The sequence below is a fragment of the Periplaneta americana genome, chromosome 8 (assembly GCF_040183065.1).
Source record: "Periplaneta americana isolate PAMFEO1 chromosome 8, P.americana_PAMFEO1_priV1, whole genome shotgun sequence".
In the NCBI taxonomy this organism is placed as follows: domain Eukaryota; kingdom Metazoa; phylum Arthropoda; class Insecta; order Blattodea; family Blattidae; genus Periplaneta; species Periplaneta americana.
Genome location: NC_091124.1, coordinates 77,633,100 through 77,660,950, shown reverse-complemented (window position 1 = coordinate 77,660,950; position 27,851 = coordinate 77,633,100). Strand labels below are relative to the sequence as shown.

At 32.9% G+C, this 27,851-nt stretch overlaps 1 protein-coding gene across 1 annotated transcript; it reads left to right on the top strand.

Moving 5' to 3' along the window:
- The first annotated feature begins 3,086 nt into the window (after nt 1-3,086).
- Nucleotides 3,087-26,052, top strand: LOC138704226 (odorant receptor 49b-like). The gene is made up of 7 exons (XM_069832107.1): nt 3,087-3,241; nt 12,676-12,952; nt 14,900-15,138; nt 15,252-15,351; nt 17,820-17,924; nt 20,297-20,449; nt 25,624-26,052. The coding sequence occupies exons 1-7, from the start codon at nt 3,087-3,089 to the stop codon at nt 25,696-25,698; spliced, it is 1,104 nt and encodes a 367-aa protein (XP_069688208.1). The 3' UTR covers nt 25,699-26,052.
- Nucleotides 26,053-27,851: the final 1,799 nt, after the last annotated feature.

The following is a 27,851-nucleotide window of genomic DNA, read 5'->3' as shown; positions in this document are numbered from 1 at the left end:
CTAGTATAACTACAAATATTCCTGAAAATACATTTCATTCAGTCATCATTAGATGTCTTTATCTTATTTCTTATGCGTATTTGCTGCTATTTTTCACAAATCGTTCTATTCGTAACCAACAGATAGTGTTCTCAAGTTCATATACTATATTATACAGTTATCTTGATTTGATAAATTTTCCGTTCAGCTTTATTATCTTGTAATTATTCAGTAAAATGATATTTCCAGTAACGTGTTGTATCTCACTTACAGTATCATAGCTAGTGTAATAATTTTAAGATCAAAAGAATACTGTAGACCTACAACTATTTTTAGGATGTTCAACTCAATAATTCCGACATTGTTCTTATTATTTCCAACGAAGGGATATAAATTAATGAATATTTATTGAGAATGTTATGGAAGAACAAGTCTGAAAATTCCAACTTAAATCTCTCCAGAATACTCATTTCAATCTAGATACACCAGAGTCATAACTCGGAACATCAGCAAAGTAAAGTTTGTACAATAACCAGTATATTGTACTTGAATTTTTATCTTTTCTTCAAATGATAATTTGTTACTTGCTCACTTTAACAGGATACTTATAACAAAATTTAAAAGTAATTTATACAAAGTTTCTTTCTGTGCGTGACACTGTATTGTGATTCAATTTTTCTTAAGAGTATTCAACGGGACTGCAAAAAATTTTGAGAAGTTAGTATTCTCTAAAAAAAAAAATACAGAATACATTTCGAATGTAATTATTTAAACTTTACTATTTTGAACGAAGTAGCTATTTGTTAAGTAATTTGAAAAGCCAAATCACCATTCAAATTGTGTAACTTCTAAATTATCTAACACGTTTTAGTTTTATTGTGTCTTCTGAAAAGTTTCTGGAATTTTTGCTTTAGATATAAGTGTAATTGCTAATGTAATATTCAAAGTCACCTTATACTAAATAATAGTTCTCCATATCATTGTTGCCTTCAAATTTGGATGTTTCGTATTATTTAATTTCACTTAAATTGTAAATTACTTGAATTACATTGCATGCGAAAAATATTCAATTAAATTAAATTAATTAATAAATTAAAATCCAAAAATATTGCAAAAAGCAAAAGGTTCTCAGGCTAGCTATATACAGCGTGTGCCAGAAACGTCATACATTTCTTCAAGTTCTAATGCAGTGTATTCGCATGCCTCACGTATCATATTGAATGCATTTTGAGAGAATATTAGGGGCCACGACTTGCCGATGGAGTATGAAAAGTCATTTCTTGACGAGTATTAATTTATACTGTGAATTGCTGAATCATTTAAAAAATATTTTACGATTACATATAAGGAAGTTTAATAATGAAAGAAATATACTATTACATATAGCCTAAGGAAGTTTAATAATGAAAGAAATATACTAACAAGCCATGGGCATTATTTGTAGTTTTTTGAAATTGGTCCTATATGATTCTCTGGATTTGGCACTTATTGTTATTGTAATTACTCTTTTTTTTTGTAGTAAGAATATACTGTTACCACAGTCTAGTATATATAGTCACGAAGCTCAATATGTAATAAATATGCATCCATAGAAAGTTACTAACCACTAGGATCGCTACTATCGCCTCATTACAGACAATGCGGAATAGTACCTGCACAGTCTATTGTTCCTAGTACCCTCATAAACTTAAGTTTCGTGATTGTATATACTAGACTGTGCTGTTACTATGTGTTGGGTATAGCATTATCTATGCTTTTCATGGAACGAATATACCACATGCTCTCTTTTATTGGAAGCATGGTAAAATACGAGTAGATAAGGAATGGGTTTTGTGCAGCAGAGTTTACGAAAGAAACTAATTTTGCAATATGGAACATACCGGTACGTATTTTTCATAAAAATAAATAACTTGCTGATAACATATACATAGTGAAAATTACATGCACATATGCATATATATTTCTCAAATGTACTTAAGTAATATCAGGAAAAGTGACGTAGTGTAAATTTTTTCCACACTAGCCAAGATTGTATGGTAAGTAACCAGAGAAATTTTCTTAATGATTAGTAATTTCTAATTTTAAATTGGTTGAAATTAATTCATTAAAGTACATTTCCACGTTAAATAGGTTATTTACATACAAGTAGAAATGTACAATTGCATTAATATGAGGATGATGGAATTATTAAACGTATTAATTTATTTTATTTATTTATTTAATCTTAAAGAGGGTTTCCTCGATGTACAGAAAGTTACATCAAGATTACGAGATCTCGAATTCAAGAAATGGTGTGAACTACCCCACAAAGGAAAGGGCGTTGAACACTTCGCGGAACATCCCCCTGTTAATCGCTGGCCTAACATGCAGCGAATGGCGTGGCGTGACGCTTTGAAGATGGCTAGTAACGTAGCAGCAGTCCGTGCCATACCTGGAAGGATGATGAACAAAACCGTCCTCGGTTCTTGCCCGCATGGCGAGGCTTTGCGCAATACCAGACACCACAAAGTAAGAAGTGCCATTGCTCAAGCACTACGTAATACGGGATTTACTATTTTCGAAGAGGTTCATGGTCTATCAACCACTGGCAGCACTCGTAGGATAGATATGATCGCTTTCCAGGACCATCGTAGAGGTTTTATTATTGACCCTACAGTTCGTTTCGAGAGTTGCAAGCGCCAACCGCAAGATATCCATAAGGAGAAACAATTGAGGGGCGTTTTCACAAAACTCGTTATCTACATTTTTTTCGATTTTGAGGTTTTAACGTATCCTTATGCTTTGGGTCAGGAGAATCCAATGGTGCTATCAGAATTAAGCTAAAGTTGGTAAATATATCAGTAAATTGATGTTGAAATAAAGGAGATTTTTCAAAACTCGGTATCTACATTTGGCGAATTTTTACAAAACTTGTTACCTACAAGAGTTGGCATTAAATAAATGTTACATTAGTTATTTTTCACTTGGTGGCCACGCTGGCTAAATAATACTTTGTATACAGTTATCTTTCACTGTTAGACCAGTTTGTACTGCTTCAGGATGCATTTAAATCTCAACATTTTATAGACTGTTGCTCAGCAGAACAAGGTTAATAATATTCAAGAAAAATGAGTGAATGTGTGCACCCAGTGCAAGAGATTCCAAGAGGCGCAAGAGGCATTGAAGTGAACAAGAAATTCTATCTGAATTTTAAAGGAATGTTGATTCTGGTGATTTACCGAATGTCACTTGTGTTCATGATCTTGACATCGAGAGCAAAAAGGTAAATAAGCATTGCCCCGCCTGTGATTTACGTTAAAATGATTTGATACACTTCAGACAAAATTTTTAGAACAATGATACAAAGTTGAAGCAGGATATGTTTCTAATCAAGTACATGACAGTTGCAAACCCTGCAAGGCGAACTATCACCAAAGAGGAGAAGAAGAGAAACAGATCTGTGACGATTTGCTACCATGTAACAGATGAAGATGTATTATGAGTTGAGGACAGATTACAACGTCTGGCTAGAAAATATGCAATCACAGGACAAATTCCAAAAGAAAATCGTGGTGGTCGGCGAAAGAATGAAAGGGTTGAAGAGCAGACAGATCAGATTAAAAGAAACATTTTGAAATACAAATGTAGCGAGGCACACTATTACCGACGAGATACCTGCTATTCTTTTTTGTCACCGGAACTGAACTTGATTACGTGAGAACGATACAAGTGCATTCGGTTTGGTGGTTTGAGATGTTCTTTGTCTAAATACAAGTATTTCAATCTAGGATTTGGTTATCTTGGGAGGTCACTGACATCTGTTCTACATGTGCACAGTTCTTACTGAAAATTAAAGCTTCCTCTGTCAGATTAAAAAAATGGGAACAGTATTATAGGCTTCACAAAATGAATGCCAATTTTTTTTTTCAAATATTAAAATCGACTATCAGTTTTGACTGCCAGCAAAACTAGACACTTCCCAAAAGTCCTGATATACAGGGCGTTTCATAATTCCTATTACAAATTTCTAGGAGTTGTAGAGGGGACTAAGTAGATAAAGTTTTGATTAGGAACCCATGTCCGGAAATGTATCGTTTCGATGAAAAATAAGTTTGAAGATCGAATCGATTTCACATCGCCTACTTCACTAGAAACAATGAAGATCTTCCTCCGACTCTACAGGTGTCTCATGTCTCATGTCGTCCCAAAGGAAAAAGTCGAGAGGAGTTAAATCTGGCGACCGTGATATCATGTTGGAACCATATTTGCTGACGTAGTGGCAGTGGCAAATCTTCACATAACTCTTCCAGTACCTCTTGCAGGAAGGTCAAGTACCTGAGACCAGTTAGGCGGTGCGTGGAACTACTCTTGAAGTGCACACTGGCAAGAGCTCATTGTCTCTAGTGAAGAGGGAGATGTGAAATCAATTCGATCCTCAAACTTATTTTGGATCGAAACGATACATTTCCGGACATGGGTTAATAATTATTAATTATAATCAAAATTTTATCTACTTAGTTCCCTCTACAACTCGTAGATGAATGTAATAGGAATTATGAAACACTCTGTATAAAGAAGCTAATGAAATATTTTGATATAAATTGATAAAAGTAAAGTGTTATACCAGGATGTGTTGAAATGGTGCACTCAGAATGACAATGACAACATCGATGCAGAATGTCAGGAAGGAGCTCCATACTAGCTATATACTTCATACGTCAGTATTTGTGTTATCCTGTGAAAATAAGTATTTTTTTTATTGTTTCACAAAAAATTTGGACATCATTATCTAACAATAAAATGTGTGTATACTGTAAATAATATAATATTATTGAGAAACTCTGGTGCAGAGAAAAACATATTTTATGCTTATTCATGGCTAAAGTGCAAATATTAATATGAAATGTAACATTTTCTAAAATTTTCAGCTTCATTGTGTAATGACAAAGCGTTTGTGTTACAATAAATATCAGTGTGACACATAATAGAACAAACATTTTGGATAAATTGATATAAACCTCATATTAAGGGAAGCAGATAACGAGTTTTGTAAAAATTCAATAAAATTGTTAATATATTCTAGGAAAATACAAATTCACAATTTTGTTTGAAATGTGTTTACCAATTCCATTCTAAGATTGCAATATATTATATTTTTTACGCATTAAATTTTCATCACGATATAGGTGTATTTTAAGAAACAGCTCTCCTGAAAAAACAGGTTTTTGTAGATAACGAGTTTTGTGAAAACGCCCCTCAATTTATCTATGAACCAACAATCCCGTATTATCAAGAGAAATATCAATTCCAACAGATAGAAGTATTAGGCTTGATGGTCAGAGCAAGAGGATTCATCCAGAAGCAGTTCCCTGATTTTTGCAAGGTTTTTCATTTGCCACCATCTATATTACCAATATTTGTTTACTTGCCTTGAAAGGTTCGATTGCATTGTTAACAAATCACCTCAGATACGACATTGCATTGTAATTTTTTTCTCTTTTTTTTGTATTGGTTTTTATATCCATAACAAATCCATGTAGGGTACTATTCAAAAATTTCTTTTGTAAATGGTATACTTTGTCTTCTAGGCAATCCCTGTTTAGAGAAGTGTTTGAAAATAATAATTTTGCAGCATTCCACTTATACTTTACAGCTGTTATTCTATAAGATGTTATTTAAACACGCAATTTTAAGAGTATTTCTACAAAAATAGAATGCTACTCATAAGGAGCTATATAGATTCAGAAGTCCGCATGTTCCTGAAGATATAGGGTATTATTAAATTTAAATAAAATGAATTAAAATTGTTATTACAATTTAGTCTAAATTAGCTAATAATAGTACATTACGTTGACAATTAGTTCCGCTAAAATTAAGAGTGAAAACTATTAAAACGAAACGTGTATACCTCTGATTCTTAAAAAAAAATACCATTTTATTCTACGTTATTAACTAAAGAAGGAAACGATGGACGATGAAATTCGTATAAAGAAGCTATTTAATGTACAGTGAGTAATGATATTATTAGTTATGTGTGGCAATTAATTTCAAAATTCGTATCAGAATTACGACTTAGTATTATTCGTAGTATTAAACATTTCTAGTGTCACAAGAAAGAGTAAATATCTATAAAGACATATGGCGACATAACTTGGAAGTTTTGTTATGTAGATATACAAAAGTTTTCTCGTACGGTTGTAAATCCTCTGTGCCTTTAAAGTACAAAGGAGGATCCTTTACCGAGAAAGTTGTAATTGTATTCAGCGATAAAAAATCTGCTTTTCCTTTTTAACAACGACGTTTATCACAAAATTTTCTTTGTCGTGAATCAATAAAGTACCTATAATCAAATATAACTTTCTAGTATGGCTTACAATTCATACAAAGTCTTCACAAACTCCGCCTACATTGATCGCGCCTATATGGACACGACCAATAAACATTTAGAGTTGGGGTTTTCATGCTGAGTAACATTTCCACAAGACTAATATAAGAAGCCATAAATTAGGCACAGTTCATATTACTTAGTGTTATTTGTGAAGAGAAGTGTTAACTTGTGTTTTAGTGCGAAGAGTGACGCAGATCTGCCATGAAGATTTCTAATAACAGTAATAATTCAGAAATTAAACAAACATCAGAGGAAACATTTTCATTTATATTTCGCACTTTGTTAATAGTTGGTTTTCCTATTAACTCGAGAAAAATCCCATTTTATCAATCTATTTACAATGTGTCTATATTCATTTTATCGTATTTTACCATGCTAGATATTGTTGTCTACATCTTCACGCAAAGTAACAATTGGAAGAATGCAATGCAGGGAGCTAGATTATTTATTCTCGGTTGCATTTGTTTTTGGAGTGAACTTAATCTCAGGTATAACTTACATCTATTTATTATGTAGATTTATATTTGGGTATATACAAATAATTTAATTTAATTTCACACAAATTATTTCTAGATATCGGAGACACGACAAATTTTCAGACAAGTTAAAAAAGTCTTCAATGTGTTTCCTTCAGTGGCGTTTTATATCTGCATATATATGTGAATCAGATAATGAAAAGTTCTATACCGATAATTTAATATATATAAATATAATATTTATTATGGTCATAACTTTTCGAAAGAATACTTGCAATAAATTAACAGTCATCTTATTACAAAAGGTAAAATTCAAATCCTACGTAATGAGTAAAGAATTTATAATTTACTAACTGTTTCATTTTCGTAAAAAAAATCCATTTAATTGCGCAACCAGAAATATTTTGCATTAACTTGCATATTTAAGAAACAAAATCGATTTATATTAAACTTTAATATTCTTTACAGATGTATTTACATATATGCGTGTGTGTGCGTGCGTGCGCGCGCGCGCGTGTGTGTGTGTGTAGGATATGTTTAAAAATGGCTAGTAGGCAAGGCAAATCTGCATCTCCCGTTATAACTATTTCCATGTATCAACAACATTTTTCTCTACAGCGTTTCCAGAAATTACGTACGAGTCAGTTTGTGTGAACATGTATGTATTCATGACTAAATATATTGAATGCAATAATTAAATATTATTACTGCAATTACCAACGCAACATATTAGCGTTTTCTATTATAGATTTAAAATATAAATTTCTTTTATAATTTTATTCTTATAAAGTGGTTCGAATTGCAAAATGTAACTAAAATATTTTACAGAATTATAACGGAAACTTTCACTGTACTACGACGCAAATACACTTTTCCAAAATATGAAATTTCTCTACTCATTAACTTCAATAGTAGACATTAACCCTTAAATTCACAAAGTATCATATATGACATAATAGGCTATTAGGCTATATGCTATAATTTTAATAGAACAATAGAAAAAATGGTAGGAAAATTAAATTTACCCAGAATTTCACAATACTATAATATTGTACAACATATAAAATATAGATATTGCAAGAGTTGTTTTCTTTACAGTCCGACACGGTTTGATAAACTAGTGTGAGAAATGAAGTTTCGCCAATTTAAGGCTTAATAATGATTTGCAAATTTTTCTTAATTTTGTTAAAAATATTTCCTGCGTACATTTAGAATCAATTAATAAGTTAATGATTTTTAAACTTTAGAAATGATCGAGGCAGTGTGAATATCGAAATAAGTATGCATCATAATTTAAATTTAAATTTCAGTGCTAATTTCAGGTAAACAAATAAAACTGGCCATGCAAATTATGAATGTAACATTTGCATTTGAGATAATTTTGACAACTCTACCGAAATTTTAATGCAAGCACGTTTCTTTGCTAGTAGTGGACAATTACAATTGTTTTATTGCGACACTAAATAATTAGGAGATATATCTAGAGAGGATACGTTACCATCATAATGTCTGTTAGTTTGTATTAATCCATATTCAATTATAACATTACATGATAGGCGTCGAAATACATTTTGTGTTGTAATTGTTGCAAGAAGATTGTATGTCTTATTATGCATAAAATGTCATCTATTGTTTTCGTTTTTTATATTTATTTACGTAGCGAGATTTACACTAACATACAAACGTCTAAAATTATTTCACTATCTAATGTACTATAAATATTAATCCTTGATATATTAACGTTATTTTACGCAGAGATCTTCGAGTATATATTCATGACTATTTTAACTATTCATCATTTTCTAATTCAAATAATACTAGGTGTTTCAAAACTTATACTTAACTGCAATTAAAAGTGAATGAAGGGGATTTGGGACCGCTCAGATACATCAAAGAAAGAAATGTTTTTTTTTTATAGAAACATAACACCTTTTAGACTCTTTTGTGCAAGTTATGGCTTCATCGAGAATATTCTTAAATTACTATATAGATCTTTGTAATATAATCTGAAACTGTATCTATTTCATCGCTACGCAATACTTCTTTTCTTTCATACAGAACAATGGTTACCGATACTATGAAAGAATTTAATTGTTGACATATTTTGTTAGTCTTTGTTGTATGAAAGCAGTTTGATTTACGAAATCGAAACAAAACGAGATATTCTTAAACAAAAATCATATTTATGCAATCCTAGCATTAAAACACACTTGTGTTACGACGATATAAATCGTGTGCAATTGGCCTAATTCTGGCACTGTGTGCCAGAAAAGTTTACCCTGAACCTAGTAATCCATGACTTCATTACCGCATTCACAACACAAGTTTATACAACATACCTGCAAGAAAAATCTTCAAAAAACAACAAAATAACATTGTCTTAGATAGGGTTACTTAAAACCATGCAATATATTAAGTCATATCTAGTACTTACATCTCTGCTAGGTACGTCATAACTACAGCTGGAACATCTAGGACGACGTTTCTCAAACTATTGTCTACGGACCTCCTGTGGTCCTTGATGTCTACCCTTGTGGTCCTTCAAAAGAAGACAGAAGAAAAAATAAAATTCAAACGAATTGCGTATAACATTATAGCTTAAAATCTCAGAGTTTGAAAATAAGATTTTCCTGTGAGCACAATTTTGAGCTTATTATTTGGATACTGTAATTTCCCTTTCCTATTTAGGCCTATTATATTATATCTGTCATTAGTTATGGAATTAGTGTAATTTATATTTTGATACCGCTGACATAGATAAAATGTACATATTTGACAAATCACAAAATGATATTTACAGCTTTGCAGTACTTCCTAAATTCCGGATATAATATGAAAAGAAAAAGACAATCCAAGAAAAGTACCGTCCGTGGGGTAAATATCATACGAAATTTATGTAGCACTGAAATTAAAGGTACGAAACGTAAATTCGTAACACAACAACTAAGGAACTTCATCTACATTAACCGAAAATAATTCATTTAACCTGCCTAGCCCATGGGCTAAATCGAACAGCAGAAGAATTTCGCTCCTGCTACAGTGATGTAAAGAGTTTCACATCAAATGCAAAAAAAAAAATATATACTGTATTTGAAGGGAGATAACAAACAGTATTTCTGATTCTCAACCGTTAATCCATAGGTATCGCTAGGTTAATATTAGAAATGTTGGTAAAATAAAATGATGTACCGGTATATTATGTTAGACTACTAAAATATGTTTTTTTTTTTAAATTTTAGTAGGTTATTTTACGACGCGTTATCAACATCTTTGGTTATTTAGCGTCTGAATGAGATGAAGGTGATAATGCCGGTGAAATGAGTCTGGGGTCCAACACCGAAAGTTACCCAGCATTTGCTCATATTGGGTTGAGGGAAAACCCCGGAAAAAACCTCAACCAGGTTACTTGCCCCGACCGTGAATCCAACCCGGGCCACCTGGTTTTAAAATATGTTAATCATGCTGATTCAGAGAGATATTCAGAGAAAATATTCTGATTGGCATTTAAACACATTAATCTATTATAATAATAATAATAATAATAATAATAATAATAATAATAATAATAATAATAATAATAATAATAATAAATCTGTAGCCGAAATTTTTCTTGTAATTTTCGTTTTTCCAAAAATAATCGGTCCTAACATATATAATTAACCACCCTGAAACCGAAAATAGCTTTTTTGAAATTTTTGTTGTGTGTCTGTCTGTATGTTTGTTACCTTTTCAGGCGATAATGGCTGAACCGATTTCGATGAAAATTGGAATATAAATTAAGTTCGTTGTAACTTAGATTATAGGCTATATGGCATTCAAAATACATTATTTAAAAGGGGGGTTATAAGGAGGCCTGAATTAAATAAATCGAAATATCTCGCTTATTATTGATTTTTATGAAATATGTTACATAACAAACGTTTCTTTAAAAATTATTTCTGATAAGTTTTAATCTCTGAAAGATTTTGATAGGACTGATATTTAATGAGATAAATGAGTTTTAAAATTAAAATAACTGCCATCTAAGGCGGTATATTGAAATAAAAAACAAATGACTTCGTATATAAGGGGCCTTGGACACAACAATCGAAAGCTATGAAACATTGCCTACAGACAATGTTTCTGTGTTCGTATGAAGTAATATCGGAAGCTAAATTAACCGATTTGTATAATTAATTATTATTTCATCATTGGAAAGTGTAGTTTCTCTGGATGGACATAATGCTATAATGTTATTAAAGTAACTTGTGAGTGAATTGAGGACAGGTACGATTAAAACAGCTTCTTATGCACAGAAAACTTGATAGGTTATTCTGTATATTCATTTCCTGTATTTCTTATAAGAATGTTTATGAACATTATCATTTTTATCTCAGAGAATTAACGAACAACGAGAGTGTATTGATTTAGTATGCAGTAATAGTACGTTAGCTTAGCAATCCATTATTTTATAATTCAAATTTTAACTATGCTCAATTGAATCGTGTTATAATACATAAAATACATATGCAATAAATGCAATGCAAAAAAATTGGGTAATGAGTCAAGCAGATTATGTTGCGCTGTTGTAAAAGTTGTTCCTCCTGAGATTCAAGAGCTCCCACAACAAATTAAAAACTTTCTAATTCGAGTACATCCGTCATCAGCACACTTTTTCATAATATAATATAATATAATATAATATAATATAATATAATATAATATAATATAATATAATATAATATAATATAAACATAATAATAAATCTGTAGCCAAAATTTTTCTGTTAATTTTCGCTTTTCCAAAAATAATTGGTAACAACAATTAAGAAACATGTTAAAGGAATTGTCATTGCACCAAATGAGTGGTCTTGGATCAAAATAATCGCATTTTAATATTTTAAATTCAATTTAAATTAAGTAACATATTAAACGATTTATCCTTCTATGAAACACGAATGTTCGCTGGATCAAATGTCCTATTTTAATTATGTAATTACTTTATATTTATTTCTAACGGGTGCAGCGGAGCGCACGGGTACGGCTAGTTTAGAAATATAATTGAGGTATTTATTTCTACCTGATCTAATTTCATACTTATTAATCAAAATTTGTTAACCTAACTCCTTTTCATTAAATAGTTAATTCTTTATAATTAGTATATTTTAAATATATGCTATAGCAGAGTTTGTCTCCAAGTATAAAGGTGGTAGCTGCATACAACGATTGTTTGTTACCTCCTTCCAAGACCAGATTTTGATGATACTAGTATAAAATACAAATAAATCACTTTACTAGGCACATAAGGGAGGAAACGTAGTTCATCCATTTACTTAAACTATGAAATATTACGATTATGAGTTTGATTATTTTAGTTACGATTTTATTTAATCAAAATACAGTACAGTATAAAGAATAAGTGTTTTTACTCACTAACTGAAATATCTAGGCGGACGTATTCAGTATGCAATGTATATCGTACATTAGCTTACAGTAACGAGACTGAATTAAAAATGAAAATAATCAAAATGTGGATATTATAAACAAATTGTTGAAAATGGTGATGTTCATTTCGATACAGGCTTCAGTTATTTTGTGCATATTGTTGAAAACGTTTTTTAAGCATATCTTCTGAAATGTAATGTAGGTTACTGTTTCTTGAATGTAATTCTTTAATTTTTCTATAGTTGTAGGATGTATCTTCTGAAATGTAATGTAGGTTACTGTTTCTTGAATGTAATTATTTAATTTTTCTATTGTTGTAGGATGTTTAGCAAACATCAGTTTTACAGTAACCTGTGAAGGATCAACCGGTTAAACTTTATAGAACGTAATGGTGTATTTGTTTCATTAACTTCCATATATTGCTTTGCAGATTGCAGGAGGACACATTGAAACGTTTGTTTACTTTAACGGAGTCATTTGCATGGACTGACATGCCTCTTATTGACAAAGAAACTGGAGAAGTAACAATGGCTGGGTGGCTACGCCGTATAGACAAAATATGGCAGAAGGTTGTCATCACGGAACTGACGTTTCATTTTTCTCAGTCAGCAGTGAGAATGTTTGCATTTCGGGACACTATATTTCCGTGCTGGTATCCGTTCGATATTTATGCCAGTCCGGCGTACGAAGTCATATTACTGACACAGGTAAGAGGGATTAAGCATATTATTTAGAATATGGAATACTCCATTTTATCTCATGTTATTTACAATGAAATAATTTTAATATTACTCGACCAAGGCCAGTGGAGTCCTGCAGCCCGGAGCCGTGGCGCTAAATAATTACAAAAAAAACTAAATATGCTTGGATTTTTAGACAGTTATTAACAGATTAGCAACCTCTTCTCAGTAATATTTTACCACGTGAAGACTGTGATAAAAGCCAATCTTTCAAATGCTGTGACATTTATTCTCATGAACTGCAGAATATCTCATATACGTAGATCTACACCTCTTCTAGATCATTTCTTTCTATGTTATATCAATGTTCAGACTGATATGTATTTTTGTAAAATTATTCAAAAGGACTTAAAATCGCACACCCAATAAAATACTGTTGCATGTCGAAAATCACATATTACATATTAGTTTCGTAAATTATCTCCAACGCTGTTTTACTGGTTAGAGATATAAAATAATAATAATAAAATAGTAAATTATCAAAGGTTTTGAAATATTTTTGTATTAGTATTTTACCAGAAAATATCATAGCCTGTTTTTATAAATCACAATATTCGAGTTACGACACTATTTTACTGGGAGTGCGATATGTAACTTAATATGCAGAGTGAAATGTATGCAATGTCATTAATTTCAAGCGGTTTTCCTTTGACACATTTCAAATAAAAAGAATTAATATAATTTTGCTTATTTTTGTTTCCCTTTCGGAATAAAAAATATTTTATATGAAATATTGCTTGTTTTAGGAGAGCCATTGATTTAATTGCTATATGCTTAGTGAATTTAAGAGAGCAGTGTATTATGATGATAAATGCTTGAAAGAATTTTAGGTTTGTCCTTTAAATGTACAGAAATTAGTTCCGAACACATATAATATTGTAAAATTCCTTTACAGAACAAAAAGTGACAATGTTGTTTGAAACAATTTTCTGTACGTTTAAAGGACAGAACTAAAATTCTTTCAAGTATTTCATTATCATATTATACTGCTCTCTTGAATTGACTAAAGTCGACGCAATTCGGAAGTCGGTCATCTGCTAGCGTTTGCGATGAGAGAGACAGATAGAGAGAGCAAGGCAGCGTACAACATTGCCACATCGTACTTCACGTGCATGTGCAATACAAATAGCGCAGGAGAGAATTAAAATTATCAAATAACAATAATGAATTTAGCCGTTGATTACTGTAAACAAGACACCAAACAAACCTTCTTTCCTTCTCTAACAGTATTCTTTGCATGGTTCTCTATCCTACACCACATGCTTCTGCAGACGTTTCTTGCGCGTTGGCAACGTTGCAGCCAGCATCAAGATGGCCGGCAGCGTTCTGTTCGTCAATATTTTTTAAATAATTATACACTGTAAACAATATTTCCAGCGTCTGCCTGCGCAGTACTTGTCTCTTTACAGTCTCTCTCTTTCCATTCATTTATCTTACACATACACAGTAATTGTTAGTTTTACTTATTCAATGTATTGAAACACTCACACGTGAAGAAACGAACTCGGAAAGCACTTGTTACAGAGTGATTCCAATTGGTTCTATTGTAAAAGCTTGTGACGTCACGTACCAGAATTACTACGGCGCATATAGCAGCCGATCGCCTTCCGAATTGCCGTCAACTCTAAGAATGTTGGGAATTAAATCAATGGTTTTCCCAGAACATGCCATGAAATGTTTGATATTATAAAACAATTTTTATCCCGAAAAGGGGGGATAAATAAACAAAATGATATTAAAGTTTTTTGTCTGATATAGCTCAAAGAATAACACCCTGAATTTAATGATATTACGGTTTGCCCCATATAGGTAATTGCAAGAAGCAATAACATAAATAATACAGTAATATTTTATTAAACTAAACATCCAATATTGAATAAATTAATTTTACAAAATGATAATTTCGCTTTTTAGATATTGGCGTCTGTGAGGTACACGTGCGTATTCTGCTCCACTTCATACCTGTACTCAAAAGTGGTGTGTATTGCTTGTGTACAGCTGGAAAAACTAAGAGTAACTTTGTTGCGTATTAAAAAATATGCTGTATCTTCAGACACAAATTCGGAACTTAAAAATCAAGAGAATAACGATGAAATAAATTCCACAAATGAACAACTAAGACAAATTATAAAACATCATACCCTAATACTGAGGCAAGTAATCACATCTGACCGTTTATTAATCTTTCATATCATTAATTATTTTATTAACTTCTTACATTTTAAATGTGGGACTTACTAATTCGATAACTTTCTTCCGATTTCAGATATATAAATCTTCTACAAGAAGTTACGAAGTTGATGGCAGGCGGTATGCTGTTCCTTTTTCTTCTCTCCTTATGTATGACAGCGTTTTCCGCCATCATGGTACAGAGTAGCATGTAGATAATTCTATGAAGCGCGGTAAAAAGGACGAACGTCAGAAATCGGTGACTGACAGCGTATTCCGAATCTCACCGGACCGGTGGATAACAATAACGTCACGCTGCAGCGAAATAGGAACAAAACTGCTGGAAGGTTCGATGGCTATCATGGCTACTGTACAAGTTGTCTGTGCTACGCTAGCAAGATTTTGCGAAATTTCCGTACTGTCATTTCGTTCAAAGAAAATAGAGCATAAACAATTTATTTCTTGGACCGGTAGTAATAACTGGTCCGTTGACATGTTCGGTCATAAGCCATTAACATATTGTTTTTACATTGTGCTCATTACAAACAATACAGCAGAACCAAAGCAGAACACACCGCCATGACAAAACAGTGCACGATAATGTCATTCGGCTGCTAATTCCCGCCCTATACAAGAACCAATCAGATTCACTGATGGCGGCTGATGGAGACTGCCACCATCTCTGCAAGCTGATGGCACCGGTGCGACACCGGTGGAGCATCAGTGACTTCATCGTTGGAATTCGGAACACCGTGATGCCATCATATTGCTCAGCGCTGAGATTCGGATTACGCTCCGAGTTAAGACCTAAATGTAAATACAAAAAATCTGCTTTTCCACATGGGATAGAGAGCATATGCCTATTCTCTTCGGTAACGATGTAGAGCAGGCGTTCTCAACCTGGTGCTCGTGAGCATCATGGTGCTCTTTTAATGATATTTGGTGCTATCGTCATGCGAGTAAAAATGTGCTCGCAAGCACGAACGCTCCTGAGATCCTTTTTCAATACAAACTTTGTTCTATGAGCCGAAACAAATACTATTCCCATCCATCCATTAAAATATCTTAGAGAACCGACAGGTTTTTTTCGTGTTTCATGGTGTGTAATTCCTTTCAATTCAATGTAGACTTTATCAGAAAAACCAATATTATTCAAGAGAATAACTTATAGCTCCTTGTGCGAAGCTTCAATTGATAGATCTCCAAGCCCTCCTTAGCTCTGAAATATTTGTTTTAAAAGGAGAAATTCATAGCCTTTGGAGAGCAGAAGATGCTTTCCTCCATTTCAAAATTACGAAATTTTAATCTCTAACTTAATCACAGGTCACTGCCTCTGCTATACGATACGTGGCCTGACTTGCACATAACGAAACGTTCACCTCTGCTACTTGCTTGACTGTTGCATACATTGATGAAAATGTACATATAAGATGTTTCCGGGCTGTGTTACTAACTTTCAGGTTTGATGGCGAAGGGCACATGTATCAATTTGAGATCAGTAACCCTGGTCCGGAAATGACTGAGTCGAAAGTTATAAGCAAAAATAGTTGTGTGGAAATGAAATAATTTTATTCCTCTGTACATCTTATTTATGTGTATTTATCTGTACATCTTACACATACTCTATTCATCTGACGTTTTTTACGTTGTCTACCTACAGTATTCCGTTTTGAGAGACGTATTCCCCGAGTTGTTGGAACATATCCCACTGGATGTTCGTCAACGTATGTGGTTCCAACACGATGGAACCCCATCCCACTTTGCACATACTGTTCGTGACCACCTGTATGCGACGTTCCCTGAAAGGTGGATAGGAAGAAGAGGTCCTGTTTCGTGGCCAGCTCGTTCAACTTATCTGACCGCACTTGATTACTTCTTGTGAGGTTATGTGAAAAGTCTTGTGTATGAGACACCAGTCGACACGGAAGAGGATCTCTGAGCATGTATTATCGCTGCCTGTGACAATGTTCGAACAAAACCGGAGTTGTTCCAAAGGATACGTCAGAACCTTGTGCGATGATGTCATGCCTACATCGAGGCTGGAGGAAGTAACTTTTAACACCTGTTGTGAATACAGTACAGGTATGTGTACGATGTACACAAAACTAAGGTATAGAGGAATAAAATTATTTTATTTCCACACAATTATTTATGCTTATAACTTTCGACTGTCATTTCCGGACCAGGGTTCCTTATCTCAAATTGATACATGTGCTCTTCCCCATCATCCCTGAAAGTTAGTAACACCTGCCCGGAAACACCCTGTATATTCAATATTGTTAATTAAATACTTAATAAATAAATGCTTTTATTTTAATTCGTTTATGAATTAGTGACTTTCAGTTCATTATTTTTACTTAAACGTCGCTTTTTCTGTCTTTATTTTTGTGTTTGTTGAGTTATTAACTTTATATCGCACTCACTCCTTTTATCACGAAAATTTTACCTCATTCACTAAAACTCATTTGTTGCCTCATGGACATTTTATTCCTAAGAACATTCTATTGCTAATTAGATTCTTTCAATCTTTCGAACATTCAGTCTCTGAAATCATTCTTCCATTTATTCTACTGTACATTATTTCATTGATATATTAATTAATTAATTAATTAATTAATTAATTAATGCATTCACTCTCATTCTCTCACTTACTTATCTATTGCAGAGTTGGGGTGATTTCATTGATATGTCTCAAAGCGTCTTTATATATATTGGAGTCCTTTTAATGGCGTTTTCTTACTGCAGCATTGGAACAGCTTTGGCACGAGAGGTATGTTGTTGCTTTTATTATTATTATTATTATTATTATTATTATTATTATTATTATTATTATTATTATTATTATGTTGCTGTTCACCAATGCTAAGGATCTTGGATTTCTTCCTTCTCCTGTTATTATTAACGAATATTACTTGTTGTTATTGTTACGTATCACAGCATTAAGATCACTTGTGGCAGGAGAGATAGGTACATATTATAATAATAATAATAATAATTCTATATTATTATTATTATTATTGTTATTATTATTCATAGTGTTCTTCCCAAGAGCAGATCTTTCAATGTAAAATCAGCTGAGACTAATATTCAATATTTTCTTCTGTCCCGAACTCTTCCCCCGTTTACTACTCCTTCCAGTGTACCCTTCAGTAGACAGTTTCTTCTCAGCTAGTGACCCAACCAATTCCTTTTTCTCTTTCTGATCAGTTTCAGCAATATTCTTTCTTCACCCACTCTTTCTAACACAGTTTCATTTCTTATTCTCTATATCCATTTCACACGCTGCATTCTTCTCCATATCCACATTTCAAATGCTTCCATTCGCTTCTCTTCACTTCGTCGTAATGTCCATACAATGCTACAATCCACACAACGCACTTCACTAGGCTCTTCCTTAATTATTTTTCCAGAGGTTAGCAGAAGATGCTCCTTTTTCTAATAAAAGCTTCCTTTGCCATTGCTATCCTCCTTTTGGCTTCCTGGTAGAAGCTCATGTTACTGCTTATCTTACACCCCAAACATTTGAAGCAGTCCACTTGCTCTACTGCCTCATTTAGAATTCGCAAGTTTACCTTCTTTATTTTCTTTCTATGGCCATAGTCTTCGGTTTGTTTGGTTTATTTTCAACCCATATTGCTCACAGCTGTCACTTAACTCCAGTAGCATATCCCTTAGTATCGCGTCCTCTCGTGCTAACAACGCCATTTCATCAGCAAATCTGTTACACTTTATTCCTCTTCTTCCTTCTGTCACCCCTCCCATGTTCTGTTCGCTCTATCCTCCAAGTATATACTGAACATTGTACGTGATAAAGGACATCATAACATGACTAAAATATTAAGAAAGTAATTCGCGAGGTCCTTAATTTTCTAATAATAATAAAAATAATAATAATAATAATAATAGTAATAATAATAATGGTTAATTTTAACTGGCAGAGTTAAGGCCATTCGGCCTTCTCTTCCACTCAACCAGTATGATAGAAAATTACTACAATGCTATGAATATAACATAATTAAAACAATGCAAAATAATACAATTCAAAGCACTACAATACTACAATACAAGACAATATAATACATAATTAATATAATACAATGACAATTGTTTTCATCTTCACAACACCAAAAAATAATAATAATAATAATAATAATAATAATAATAATAGTAACAGTAATGATAGTCATACCTAAATTAAATTAAATTATTAAACTCGATCACAATTATAACTTCAATTTGACTGCGCCCGTAAGAAATCGTTTAGCCTTTTCTTGAAAGTGGTTATTGTCTGGCAGCCCCTAATCTTCTGAGGTAGAGAATTCCATTCACGGGGGACTGAGACAGTAAAAGAGGATGGATAGTGGGATGTTTTATGGGCAGGAATTGCTAGAATTTGGCTCTCCTGTGATCTGGTTTTTAGATTGTGATTGGAGGATAAGTAGTTAAACCGGGAACGAAGATAATTTGGAGTAGAAGTGTGGAGAACTCGAAACAGAAGAGAGAGCGAATGAAGTGTTCTACGGTTACTAAGTTGCAGCCAGGATAAAGATTTGAACGAGGGTGTAATGTGGTGAAATTTGTGAGCATTGCTGATGAATCTGACACACATATTGTGCACACGCTGCAGCTTGTTCGAAAGTTCAGTTGTCAAGTCTGTAAGTATTACGTCGCAATAGTCAAACAGTGGTAGTACAGTGGTAATTTTCTCAAACATGGATGAAAGCATAGAAAGAAAATAAATGGCGTAAGACTACAATTAAAGAAATCTTTGAGTGAAATATATATATATATATATATATATATATATATATATATATATATATATATATATATATATATATATATCGAAACACCAAGAGTATAAATTGAAGCGCATGAATTATTCTTCACACGACCACCGTCAACAACATCACCAACATAATATTATATTATCACCTCAACTAATTTTTAAAATCACTCAATCAGTGGCTCACAAAATTACACTACTACCTATTGGCAATTCCATTTATCTCCCTTATTACTTCACATTTATTTACATAAAATGTACATTAGTTTCATAAATACATTAATTGTATCGACAGAACATCCCACAACACACGCACGCATAAATATCAAAATTGAATATTTCAATTTCTGTTGCAGTATGAGGCGGTGAAAGATGCTGCTTTTGCGTGTGACTGGATTGGAACACCGGTCACATTTCAGCGTTCTATTGCCATCATTATGTCCATCGCTAACAAGGGGAAGGCGCTATTAGGAGGTATTGTTCCTATGACAAATGAAACTCTAATGGCCGTAAGTTCATTTTTGTTCTATTTATATTTTATCTATTTCACATTATTACAAACAATAATTCCGTTTCAAATGGACGCTTTTCTTAATTCCTATTTCAAAGCAGGCCGTACTGCGGTAGAATAATGTGCATGTAATAATTAAAGACCGTTTTCTTAGTCCCACAACATTCGAGTGAATATAAGTATTCACGGGGAGTACATTATGGCACGTTCCCTTCAGTGGCCACCCTGCTCACAAACACAAGTAACGCGCACTATAGGGTCACTCTACAACAGATTCCTTACTCCTAAACAAGTACAGTATATTTCAGTTCAATAATATTTATCATATATGCACTACTAGTTGATGCTAAAGGTGCCTAAAACAAATGCAGGAAAGTACAGATGTGAGCAGAGGAAGTCGGAAGATAGTATGTCTAGGTAAGTGAGGACATAGTTGTGTGTAACTTATACAGGGACATCATTTTATTTTTACTTCAATTTTTATTGTACCTGAGTTTTGGAATGTACTTCACTCCCACCCCTTCTACTAGCAAACTTCCAACCGCTCACGACACAGAGCCGAGGGCGCATAAGCAGTACTGAGTTAGAGAGTATAGTACGTTCCAGAAATATGTTCGCGTTTTCCAGTGACGAAAGAGCTTTCAATATTTAATCATATTTTCGTACAGGTACTGTCGTCAATTTGCCTACGTCTCATCCCGGTTTCCCTCACTTGATTCTGTTCGACCGTCTGTTAAATCTAGTAGCTGGGCTATCTTAGCTCTTTTCTGAAAACATTAATTTCTGTTAGGAATTGGACGTCTACGTAATATTATACAAGTGTTTAAATAACTTAAATAAAAGGACCTCCTCAAGTAATTAACTGTCACGTGATCCCCCCTCTTTCTACGACCCTGCGACAAAACCACTTGAACGGACAGTACATAGCATGTCTGAGTAATTTTATCTTTTCGGATCGGGCAGAAGTGAAGATTGAATTTACAGTACGTAAGGTACTCTTTTATAGAGTAGGTACAGAACTATTTCAACATGAGTTACTCGTACGTGGGAAGAAACTGGTAATTGGAATTAGGTATAATAGTCTATAGCGCGAAAATATGTACAAAAGAACTGAAGCCTGTATCGAAATGAACGGCCACCATTTTCAAAAATGTGTTTAAATATTCATATTATGATTATTTTTCAATTTAACTTCATTATCTATATTGTACGCTAATGTGTTGTAACAGTACAATATACACTGCAAAATTAATACGTCCGAATGGATAGCTCAATTCGTGAGTAAAAACACTAAGTGTTAATACAGTACTGCATTTCGATTAAACAAAAACCTAATGAAAATTATCAAACTCAAAATTGCGATATTTCCTAGTTTACGTAAGTGGGTGAACTACTTTTCTGCCCTACTATACCTAGTAAAGTGATTTGTATTTTACGCCAGTATCATCGAACTCCAGTCGTGGAAGGGGTAGCAAACGGTACTTCCGGTTTCAATCGTTAATAGAAAGGTATAGCCAGGTTAATATTAAAAATGTTAGTAAAAATAAAACGATGTCCCTGTATAAGACGGACATAATTCTTCTAAAAGTTGGTATTTACAACAGAATTGTCATTTAAAAAAATGTAACATAAATCATTTGAAATGGACAGAAAGAAGTGAATCTGATTATCTACATTAAAATAATAGTTCAGTACCAGCGGACGAATTTAGCAGAGATATGTATGAAATGATGGTGCATGCCTACATTCTTTCAACAAAATTGAGTAAAATTTTGTTGAAAAGTACACTTGTACACAGGGGCAGTACTTGTGTTAAAGTAACACCAATATTTTAAGTTAAATTTGACAGGAAAGATTGTTGTAAAATAGCCTAGAACATTGCATTAAGAGCTATACCTATAATACAGTAACATTATCAGTTAAAAGTTTACATCAAAGATTGTTGTAATATATAATTAAACATTTCATTAAGAGTAGTACATTTGAAGCAGTAAACTTTTTATTTAAAATTTTTCAATAAAGATGATAACAAAAATGTCTTATACGATGCATTAAGAGCGGTACGTATGAAACAAAAACATTTTAAATTAATATTTTACATCAAAGATTAATGTAATATAAGGTTAAACTTGTTAAAAGTAGTGCCTCTGATATAGTAATATTTTAAGTTATTGTTTTACATCAAAGTTTGTTGTAATATATGCTTAAACATGTCATAAAGAGTAACTAATATCTGTGAAACAGTAACATTTTAACTTCAAAGTTTACAGCACTGACTGTTTATTTTTTTTTTTGTAATACACAACACATGTGTGCGTTTGTTGTCCTTGATGTTGAAGTAATCTGTTTTTATCATACAGCACCACGCGCCACTACTCTCCAAGTCATTTGGTTCATTGCAAAAACTCCGTACTCAGTTTCAAAAAGTAGTGGCTAAGTTTCCGATCTGCAGTGATAAGCAAGAACTAGAAAGTCTTCTAAATTAATTTAATTATAAAATACGAACATTTACAGGTCACTGGTAATATTTCTACACAGTGAATGGATATATGTGGGAAGAAGCTTGGGTGTGGATAGTAACTTCAAAACAAACAAAATGTCCATATAAACATATGAACTTTGTTCGATAGTTTCCAGTGCTACAGACCTCCTGCTAGAATAAAGCTGTTAAAGCGTTACCTAATATTCATGTTCGTATTGGTGTTTGCCATCAGTTACACTCCCTTCAAGGAAATGCTCGCAATGTTCACTATGATCCTGATTGCACTCCTGCACATTCCTCACCAGTGATTTATCCCACACGTTCATTTACTTGAGGATTCCACGGCTCTGCTGGCAACCTTGTTCGACACATTTAATAGGCCTTACACCATCGCAGGAAAATTCAACTATTGCAGAAGTTAAATTAATTGAGGGAGAAATGGACAGTTTTGACAAAATGAAATAAGGTAATGAGGGTACCCCAAGAAAATAACCTTCTATTTTGTCCACCAAAAATTCCATCAAGACCAGGCCGAAGATGGAACTCGGGCAGCCTGGATTGAAGACTAGAGCGTTACCGCTGAGCCCCAGACATGGTTCCATATTCTGTACACAAAACAGGGGTAGGCCTATACTCGCCACAACAGATGCGATCGAAAATAGGACATTCGTTCAAATTGATTTGTTATGTTTTTCGAAGTCTCCTATCCAAATCCCAATTATTCCCACATATGTTCAGAAACAGAGTATATAAAACGCCTGGAGCTATCTCCAGTACTGGACTTCGTATAGGATTCATTACAGAAGATTTATTTCGACTATTACACTTTTACTACGTCATACTACTTTTAACCAATAAAATGGTACGAAAGGACGTCTTTCAATCAATCATGGCTGCTTATCACACAATTTTATCGCGTCCCAAGCATTTGTTTATTTTTATCACTACCCTAGCATTTGTTTCTTTGTTTGCCAACATTTGAAACTACACTGTTCTGGACGTCAAAAAAAACAGAAAATTATAAACCACTCCAGTCGATGCACAGCAGTTTCAAATATGACTCGGATTGGCATTCAAGAACAAGAATTAATAAAGATCACTGGTCATACCTATGCATCTTCCTTGAAAACCTATTTACAAATAAATGAAGAGCACCATTCGGAAAGCCCGAGTAAGTTGAGGAATACACCATGTACATCAACGAGTTCCACTTCTTTTACGCACATGTCCAATATATAATCTACTGAACGACCAACCACTAAAATATTCAAATTTGAAAATTGTACTTTCAATAATTGTTCCTTTTAAAATTATTCATGCTTATTTTTTATCTCATCATCCTTAATTAAAATTTTCTTGTTTATTTCATCATCCCTAATTAAAACTTTGCTAACACTTGTTTATATTATTTAGGTTATGTTATAACTTCTGCTATTTGATATTATGGATAGTCACGTATCGGACATTGTTTAATACTAAGATTTATTGAAAATCATTTGTCATGTGACGTTGATTACTGGGATCCGGATAATTGAAGTGGAATGCAACTGTTTTAATAAAAATGAAACTGAATCAGCAAAGCCTTCTTGACACCGTCCACAGAGTTCGATGAAGATTCCATAGTTGGCACAACTGATAACAAGAAAACAGCTAATCACACTATTGCCATCTAGCGTGATATATGTAATGTTGAGATGGTACAATAATACATTTGAAGACAGTTGTATTTTCGTAAGTCAATTAATATTTTATTGTATTGGAGTACTTCGTTACTTCTTATCTTTACATATATTCTTCTAATCGTGTAATAGTCAATTAAATCCCACTCGAGTTTTGATTTTTCTAGATAAATCAAAACCTCTAGTCAGATTATTGTTGATAAATTCTGATTTATCTTATGACAGAATCTACACATAGGTCCAAACACTGGATGTTTAGCTATGGCACAGTATAAAAATGAAATAATTCAAATTCTATGTGAACTAGAGTGAATATCTTAAATCATGTAATTGGTCAGTACCGGTACTGCTATTTATTAAACAAAAAGTATACAATTACACATTATTCCCATTATTCTCCTTATTAGAAAGAATATTATCAGCTAAAGAATTATAATGTCGTTTGATTTTTTAAAATATTGTTTATATGTTAATAGTAGCCTAATTTATGGTACAGCAGAATAAAGTAGACTTTTATTCATGAGTGGGAAGTGTACAGTCCGAGATGATCAAGGAGAGAGTGATATATCCTAAAATATTTAATAGTGAATCGAAAATTTTAATTTACAGCTAAGGGTTAATTCGTTGATTACATTGTGAAGATTACAAAATAAAGAACAGTTTAGATACCACGAATGTATAAATATAGTGTACTGTATATGAAACAAGATATTATGATAGTCACTTTTATATTCTATGTATTCTCAAAATATAGAGTTGTCAATTTGCGAATATAACATTTCTTCATTGGATACTAAAATAATGGTAGCATTAAAACTATTACATTAATTTCAAATTATTAAACTGCAGTGGAGTGAAGAGAGTTAAAGATTTATGTATTAACCTCTAAGTGAACGTGTATATTATTCTGTTTCTTATGCATTGTTTTATGTAATGACATCCTTCTTCTACAGGGTAATCATTTTCGTTTAGTAAACAGTGCATTTAAAGAAAATGTTACTTTGTTTGCAGATGGTAAACGAATCAATGTCTCTATTCATGTTTCTTCTCGCAATGAAGGACAAGAGTGAAGGAAAGAATGAATGAATCGTTTCCTTCAAAGAGACGAATTTACTTTCTGGTATTGTAGTTAGTGTTCATTTTGTGAAATTCAAGTGTTAGTAGACGTTATGAAAGTGATTTCTACGAACAAAACAAGAAACCTTTCATAATATGACCTCTCAAGAAATTCATAATGTACTGACAAGTAAATGAGTCATATTGTGATGTACTCATATGCTGTAACTAATATGAACAATGTATCCATCAAGTCACCATCTTTTGGATATTTTGAAATAATTTTCAACCATATTTACTTTCACCTTCAACAAATTGAAAAGTTAATTGCTTCTGATAATGTAGTCACAAATTGTTACTTATGCAGATTAAGGTGATGTATTTGAGCCAAATGACTATTAAATGTAAATGGAAACAGTAAAAAGAAGAACAGAATTACTCAAAACATTTTTTTGATTTTTGTGTATGTGTACAAAGGTATTAAGGCCCATTCACAATGAAAATTAAACATAAACATAACGTAAGCATAAAACCTTGTGTCATTGTTATTTAATGAAAGCATTCACAATGAATTACATAAGCATAAACTTAATCTTAATCATAAGACGTTAACATGAAAGTTTGCAAACTCCGAACTTTCATGCTTATGTTTATGCGATTTGGAAACAGTACACAAGCGGAAAGCGTGTTTTCACTTTTTGTTTAACATCTCATGGGCTTTGCCTACAGGCAATATTTTGATCTATTGGCCGTGATGATAGCTAGGCGCGCAACATGGAATCATATGACGAAAAGTTGATTATTTTACATCTCCGTTTCTTTGATTTCAAGTATTGAAAGCCATATACTGATGCCATTGTAGTTATTAGAAACATAAATTGAATAGCTGCATCGTCAGTCATTGTGCAATTCTCCATTTTTATGTAATAGATTCTGTAGTTTTGTTGATTCGGTATGTTTGTTTCCACACACGTGTTATGTTTACGTTATGTTTAATTTTCATTGTGAATGGGCCTTGGCTACTTAAATTTGTGGCATATGTTTATGTGCTTATGTTAATGTTTACGTTATGTTTAATTCTCATTGTGAATGAGCCTTTAAATGTCTTATGTGTCAACTTACTCGTAATCAAGTAATTGAAATGTAAACGCAAGGATGTGATTGACTTTGAAAATTTAATATGAAATCTACAAAGAATTAATCAAAATAAATTAAATTCATAAAAAAATCGTGCTTGTAACCAAGAAATCATTAGTAACATAATCAAATAATTCTATTACAAATATATCCACATTTATACTACTTAAAAATGAGAAGCAGTGATTCACACTAGTTTTAAGACAGACGTATTTTACTTAACTAATGTTTATAATAAGAAATAATTACTGTGTCCATAGTCTTCAATTCAGATATAAGTAGATTCATAACATAACATAACATAACATAACATAACATAACATAACATAACATAACATAACAAACATAAACATAACATAATATAACATATAACAGAAGATATCTCATAACAACATAAAACATGTCCATCGCAGTGGAGTAACGGTTAGCATGTCTGATCGTGGTACGAGCGGGCCTGGGTTGCAATCCTGGTTGGAAAAGTTACCTGGTTGAGGTTTTTCCGAGGTTTTCCCTCAACCCAATAAGGGTACTAGTATAGTATGTTACGCCTCGCTACTGACGCGTTCTCCTGCTTGGAGCACAGTAAACATTTCTGAAAATTGGCATGAGACAGTTTGCTGAAAGTACAGACCGATTATTTAGTCCTGTCAGCTCAGCGACGCGAAAAAGGGGAAGTAATAGGAGTAGTGGGGAGAGCTCCGGAGTAGAGATAAGGGCGAGCGGTCGGTAAAGGAATACAGTACAGCGTAATGGTACTAGAAACATACCACTCTACCGCACGCATGACATCCGATCGCTCCAAAGGCAAGCGAGAGACTAACCCAAACATCCCTTGGCGTAACTAAATGGACTCGCCTGCCCCCAGGCGCACATCTCCGGAGACTGTCAGGACTAAGTAATCGTACTGTACTCGACAGGGTAGTATATTTTGTGAGTGATTCTTCAGCTCTTGGTTAAAGTCTTGTAAGTTCGAACCCCAAACATATAGTACAGATGATATAAATTGTTACAGTGGAATGGAAATAAATCCAAAATACTTCTTGGTA